Below are 7568 nucleotides of genomic sequence, written 5' to 3' on the forward strand. Positions count from 1 at the left end.
GAGGACAAAAACCACTTCCGCCTCTCATGGAGGAGGAAGCAAGGTCCCAATAGCTGAGACCAAGGGAAAGGCCGTGATGGTTCCCTCCAGCTTCCCATTCCAAAAATGGATTCTGGAAGAAAGAGTGTCGACGGTGAAAATCCCAACACATATCACATATGATGGTAATTCGGACCCGAAAGACCATATTGCCTCTTACGAGGGCACATGTATCTGAAACCCGGGTCCGAAGCGACATGGTGCAAATATTTTCCACCACTCTAAAAGGTGTTGGACAAGCGTAGATCACCAAAGAAGTGAAGGAAGGCTCGATAACCGGTTGGAAGGACCGCTCCAACAAGTTCAAGAGCAAATTCTCTATGGCAAACCGCCGAGAGAAAACAACTGGAGAGCTCATGAGCCTGCATCAAGGGGAGGCAAAAGCCTTCAAGACTACCTGGCCCGCTTCAGCAACAAGTCCTCTAGAATTACAAAGTTGGACCAAGGGTTGGCCGTTTTCGCATTGCGAAACGGGCTGCAAGCCGAAAATTCCTTGACTTCATGGTCATGCATACGCCGCAGACCCTTTAAGAAGCCCTCTATGCTTCCGAGCCGAGGAATGGAACAAGACCATGTCCCAATTTCAAACTGGGACTGGTAAGGCAAAAGGACAACAGTCCGAAGGCCAGAGCCAAAGGAAAGGGAAAGTGAAAGCCTTAGAACCATCCTCAGCTACTGAGCTGAAGAAAGAAAAGACCTCATTCGTAGGGAAATACGAATCCTACACTCTTCTCGCTCTTCTGCTTGCTAAAAACTACAGCATAACGAAGAATGAGGAGAAGTGGAAGAAGTCGAGGCCACTACCATCGTGGCATCAAAACAAATATAAAGACAGATGGTGTGAGTTCCATGAATCTCCTGGGCACCACACCGAAGACTATATCCACGTGAGGGACCAAATCGAGGATATGGTCCAGAAAGGATGCTTGAAAAGTTATCTCGCGGATCGCCGCAAAGAAAAAAAATCCGAGCAAGACTCTCGGCATAGCAGCTGGACTTAAACCGGAAGAAAGACAAGACGCAATGCTCGAAAGCGCCACTTGAGGGGTCTGACCCATCAAGTCAACCATGCCTCCATCTGAGGTGCAAAGTCTTCGGTGTCGAACATTACGTTCACAACCGAAGACTGTCGGGGGTGGCATACCCCCATGATGACCTGCTTGTAATTTAATCATCACGGAGATCACAAACCACAATGTCTTGCGAACCCTCGTCGACGGCGATAGCGGGGCAAACATCCTGTTTCGAGATGCCTATGACCAGATGAAGCTACAAACCAAGGAAACGAAACTAGTATACGTACACTAGGCGAAAAATCGAAATCCCCACCGGTTCAACCCCCCCCCCCCATTTCGCACCGGTTTTGATTTGGGGGGTGCTAAATCACCAAAGATTTCGCACCGGTTCCGGTGGGGAAAATCACTTTTTGCACCGGTTATTGGGTGAACCGGTGCCAAAGATATCAGATTTTGCAACCAGCAACAATAGATTTCGCACATCATGCATATATGCTTCCAAAGGATCCTTCTCCATTAAAGAATTCCAACGTATCACGTCTACCATACATCCAACCACGATCCTTCTCCATTGAGTATATTGTCTCTAAACATAGCAACATATTATAAATAATGTGTAATTGCTACATATATTATATATCTAAATTAAATTCAAACACACATCATGCATATAACATTCTTATAGTAAAAAAATGCATAGATGCTTCCAAAGGGTCCTTATCACTCCAACCTAACCCATCCTTGAACGTCTAATCTCACTAGTGAATGTATGTCAACTTTCCAATTTTAAGGAAAATCCGGCAGCATTTCCCCCCAGTTCTCCAAGCACACGATGTAGATAATTACATACCCACATATGTACCCAGAGAACAATGTAAGGAAATGTTAAGCCAAGATGTTCCTTAAAATCGAAAAAAGAAGACATACATTCACCACCTAAGTGAGAGTAAACGTTCAAGAACAGTCCCAACCGGGGACTATTCAAGACTTTCTCCAAATGAGAAAGGCTTGAACGGGTATCTAGGCATATGATGATGCAAGCATTTATATATTGTTGTATTTATTTGTCATTAAACAATACACAAGTGTAATAGCATGAAAAAACTTTCATCATGAATCAAGAAAAAGAAACATAGACTAAGTTTATAATTCATACCACTATAGCAAGTACAATGGATGTATTACTTCGAACTTCCCACTTGAGCTAAATTTGTAGTCTTCAAGCTAAACTTGTGCTTCAATTCACATATGAATCTATAAAAAATTAAAAACATAAAACAAAAGTTAGTAAGTAATTAATACCTACATACATTGCTAAAGAATAACGCATCATTAATCACGTATTTTAGAATGATAAACATACAGAGAAAGAAATGAAATCACAAAGAATGACGTGTGTATGTTTAGAGTTAAATCTTACGGAATAACAGCAGCATCTGCAATTTCCGGATGAGTAAGCAGCAATGCTTCTAATTCAGAAGGGGGAACCTACATATCAAATACATTAATGAGAATTTTATCAGGGGCAGGAACTAAAGATATCATATTCATGTCTAAATTTCAGCATAATATTAATCTCTGCTTTCAATCCTATTAGCCGCCTGTGGTGTTCAATTGAAACCATATTGAGTAAGACTAAAGATCAACAATTAGAATAATCCTCCCTATATAAAATGAAGAGTTCGAGTAACATTGGTGGGATCTCACCCCATTGAAATGTCATTTTTTGTTAAAGTAATAATATTTGGGGTTAAATTGTTGTGTTATTTTGTTCCCTTATCCCATATAAGCTTATTTTTAGTGTCATATTAGTGAATTATTTCTTATGGCATTATTGTAGGGGTGGCATTATTGTAGGGGTGAAAGTTCTGAGAAACACTTATTGCGGGTGGTTAAGTGAATTGGAAGCTGTTGTTGAAGCTGAATATTGATAAGTAGTATGGAGAAGAGTAAAGTTGATGGTAATGTCTCTTTTAGTGGTCACATTAGTCATGGACTCGCTTCCTCGATTGGTGAGAACAAAACAAATGTACATAATCCTAAAGATGCCGAGGTTTCTACTGTTAGTTTTTCAAGTGTACTGAAACTGTTGTAGAAATAGTTTCTCATATAATTTTAATTAAAAGTGTAGTGAAACCAAGTATACGAGGAAGAGTAAATCATCAGTGTGAACACAACTTCTGTGATAACACTAGGGATAAAGCGTGTTATATTTTTGTCTACAAAACAAGTGAGTTTCCTGTCAGCTAAAGCACTGCAAAATTCGGTAAACTATGAATCTTATTCATTTGAGGAATGCTTCCTTGAAAAGAAACAGCCTCCCCAATTCGAATGTGTGATATCATGTAGTCAAAACTTCCATGAAGGTTGACGAACTTGCAATATCGCCTTCATCATGCCAATTTTATAACAGTATCAATTTTTATTTTTTATGATTATATTCCCTGAAAGAGGAAGTATAACTAACAGTAACAGAGGGTTTGAGCTCAACCCAACCCAACTGTTACAACATAATCCACCCAAAATCTCAAAGCAAACCGTAAAGAACAGAAAACCCTAAAACAATGAACTATTGTTGAATGCACAACTCGAAATTAAAGTCACAAAACCAAACCACAAAGAACAAAAAACCCTAAATCAACGACTAACCCTAGATTGTGAAGGTATTCAATAGATTAGGAAGACCACGAAATAAATCTTACCTCGAAGCTGCTACAATGGAGTTGGAAATGCTCAGAATGCGCTTCAATGGAGGTTAGAAAGCTCGACAGAATGCGCTTCAATGGAGGAGAGCTATGGAGAGAAAGAGAGGAGTTGCGCAGCAATGGAGGCGAGAAAGCCCAGAATGCGCTTGAATGGAGGACAGCAATGGTGAAATTCGGACCTATACGTGAAGGAGAGCAATGGTGAGGGTAGGCGAGAACGATAGAAGGAAGAATAATTGAATGTGGAAAAGCATGCAGGGCAATGAAACAGGAAGAAGAAGAGAATTTCACGAATTAAAACGAAAGGCGAGTTTAATTAATTTTTTGGTTTAATTTGCACACTGGTTCGAATCGGTTCTAAATAGGCTTTCCCACCGGTTTTGGTTGAACCGGTGCCAAATCCATTTTCCCTCCCCTTTTTTAAAAAAAAATATATATATATTTTAGCACCGGTTCGAAAACCAAGATTTGGCACCGGTTTATAAGGAACCGGTGCGAAAAGTAATTATCAAAATCCCACCCATTTCTTTTCCCACCGGTTTCTAAAAACCGGTGCGAAAAGGGGATGCCTTTTTCATTTTTTCTACTAGTGGTAGTACGTAGTTTATAATATACAAGTACTTCGGTGGAAACGAAACTAGTAAATAGGGACACCAAAATGATGAAATAACATGTACTTCGAAAACCATAATATATAAATTATATAATCATCATCTGCAAACCAAACAAGTACTCCATATTAATACTTAGCTTCAAAATGGATTCCAACAGGAAGAATATGATAGCAATATAATCCTGCTGATCGTCTTGGTAGTTAGCAACTACTCGGGTAATTTTAATTAATTAAGCATGCATGCATTTTGCCAATGTATATCTTATTCTCGTTAAATCTTAAATCATGTACGGCTCATTTAATAGGTGGCGAAAAGAAAAATTAAAATGAATTTCCCAAGGAAAATGCATGTACTCCAATAATAATGCATCTCCACCCTCCATATCTTATTTTTCTTTATGAATGAGCATATGCATGGTTGAGTTGCATGTTCCAACTCAACAAATTCTCATAATGCAATATAACCTTTCAATTTATCCCTCCTATACACACACGCGCGCATATATATATATATATAGATATAGATATACCAAATTTTCTTATTATCCCCTTAAAATCCTCAATAATTCCATTTCCACATGCCGATACCAAACGCAGCCTAATTGTGATCGATCAGCGTAAGATGATTGATAAACTAAATACGGAGTAAAGATATAAGTAATAATACTCCATTACATTTCCTATTAAAGGAAACTACGGGAGTAGTAATATATTAGTGAACTGCTATTCGTCGTTCGCAAATTACAGGGTGACGCTCGCATTTTTATGTGTATTGACTATTTTGCCCTTGAGTGTTTTATTTCCATGTAAGGCTCCACCATGAATCACTTTATCTTGTAAGAAGTTAAATATTATTCCCGACCCCCCACTTGTCTTTAAAAAATCCCGACCCACAAAAAAACCCGAGACCACCATTGTACGGTAATTCCGACCAATTTTTAAAATCCCGAGTGTGGAAGTTGGGGCCCACTATTGACGATGAGCGACGACAACTTTAGTACGCCGGAGCAGTCGTCGGAAGAATCTGTAAGTCGTAGTTTTTAAATTTTTTTTTTTTTTCAGGACTTCCGCCCATTTTTTCATGATCCCAGGGGAAGATCCGCCTAAAAAATCCGGAAGATCCTCCTAGGATCCGGAAATTCTAGGCAGATCCCAACATACGCCTGGAATTTCCGGATCCTAGGAGGATCTTCCGGATTTTTTAGGCGGATCTTCCCCTAGGATCCGGAAATAATGGGCGGAAGTCCCTAAATTCGGTTTTTTTGTTTTTTTTTTTTATTCTTTCACAATTCATAATATTATTTTTGCTGATTTTTTTTGTGAGTATTATTATATTGTGTTAGTTATTATTATTATTAATTATGTTTATATTTCTAATGTTATTGTTATTATTATTATTATTATTATTATTATTATTATTGTTGTTGTTGTTATTATTATTGTTATTATTATTATTATTGTTATTGTTATTGTTGTTGTTAGTATGATTATTATTATTATCGATTTTTATATTTTTATTTTTATTATTATTATTTTTGTTACTATTATTATTGTTATTATTCTTATTATTCTTATTATTAATAATATTGTTACTGTTGTTGTTAGCATGATTATTGTTATTGTAATTATTATCACTATTGTTGTTACTGTTATTTATATTATTATTTTTATTATTATTATTATTTTTGTTATTATAGTTTTTATTATTATTATTATTATTATTTTTGTTATTAATAAACATATTATTATTATTATTATTAAATTTATAATACTAATATTTGCCTCATTTGTTTGGTTTATTGTTAAAGGATTCGGAGGTTGAGGACGGCGGTGACGGTGTGACTTATAGTGCAAATTTCGTGACAGACAAGGTTTTTCGAACGTTTAATGAAGTAGTTAATTGGGCGGATGCTGTTGCAATAGATCTGGGATTTATTTTGGTGAAATCGTCTTTCAACAGACATAGGGATGGTCGGCCATATCGATATTTAAGATGTGATCGGGGACGCAGGAGTAAGCCGAGAGATCTTGAGAACGCAATAAGGAAGGACACGAAAACCAAAGTCAATGGTTGTCCTTTCTACATCAAGATATCTTACAATTTTGTCAACGACTGTTGGTTTATCACAGTGAAAAATGATGTAACTGGGACCCACAACCATCCAATGATTGCGTATCCAGAGGGCCATCGTAAAATAAGCGGGTTAAGCCCGGAAGCGAAGCAGGTTGTGCGTAACATGACCAAGTCTAAGGTAGCACCGCGTAACATCATGGCGACTATTGCCGAGCAATTTCCTCAGGATCATCCAAACATCAGACACATCTACAACTGCCGAAATGACTTCAGAACCGAGATGTCAGATGGGAGAGGAGTTGTTCAGCAGTTTCTACATTTGGCTAGACAGAGTCAGTATGTCTACTGGGTATTGTCTGTTGAAACATAACAATACGTAACAATAACAATAAATGGAAAAAATAATAAATAAACATATCAACAATACATAACAATAATAAAAATAAAAAAAACAAAACAAAATATAAATAGCTTCACCAAACAAAAGAAAAAAAAACAAAAAACAAAATAAAAAAAAAACAGCATCACCAAACAAAAGAAAAAAATAATAAAAACAAAAAAAATATTTACAAAATAAAAAAAACAAACCCTGCTTCACCAAACAAAATAAAAACAAAAAACAAACAAAAAAAATAAAAACAAAACAAAAAATAAAAAAAAACAGCTACACCAAAAAAAAGAAAAAAAAAATTAACAAAAAAAAGATAATAAAAAATAAACAAAAGCAGATTCAGCAATCAAAAGAACAGGAAAAAAAAAACAAAAAAAAAAAAAAAAAACACGGAACACCCAGAATTCTGCCTGAAATTTCCGGAAGTTTCCCCAGACTTCCGGAAATTTCAGGCGGAAGTCTGGTTTTCCGTAATTTTTTTTTTTTAAATTTAAAATAACAGCAACAAAGAACGAATTACCGACCTGCTCGCCGCCGGAAATGCCGCCCCCACGACCACCGTACGTAAGCCTAATGCGTCTCCCGTCCGCCATACCCGGATTCTTGCTTTGATTGGTTTTCGTATGTTCTTCGTTTGATTTTCAAATTTTTGGGTTTTTTTTAAAAGAAAATTTCTGATTTTTTTTTCTGATTTTTTTTTTATAATTCTTGCCTTTTTTTAGAGAGAGAA

General features: G+C 36.7%; 1 protein-coding gene across 1 annotated transcript; it reads left to right on the forward strand.

The window, feature by feature from the left end:
• The first annotated feature begins 2994 nt into the window (after positions 1–2994).
• LOC110711107 lies at positions 2995–6817 on the forward strand. The gene is made up of 2 exons (XM_021889473.1): positions 2995–3117; positions 6182–6817. Exons 1-2 carry the CDS (start codon positions 2995–2997, stop codon positions 6815–6817), a joined length of 759 nt encoding a protein of 252 aa, XP_021745165.1.
• Positions 6818–7568: the final 751 nt, after the last annotated feature.

The sequence above is a fragment of the Chenopodium quinoa genome, unplaced genomic scaffold, assembly GCF_001683475.1.
Source record: "Chenopodium quinoa cultivar QQ74 unplaced genomic scaffold, ASM168347v1, whole genome shotgun sequence".
In the NCBI taxonomy this organism is placed as follows: Eukaryota; Viridiplantae; Streptophyta; class Magnoliopsida; order Caryophyllales; family Amaranthaceae; genus Chenopodium; species Chenopodium quinoa.

What these genes read in the sequence shown, in the direction of transcription:
- LOC110711107 (XM_021889473.1), top strand. Translation starts at nt 2,995, where the DNA reads ATGGAGAAGAGTAAAGTTGATGGTAATGTCTCTTTTAGTGGTCACATT. An exon ending in AAGATGCCGAGGTTTCTACT is followed by an intron (nt 3,118 to 6,181) that starts GTTAGTTTTTCA and finishes TTATTGTTAAAG; the next exon opens with GATTCGGAGGTTGAGGACGG.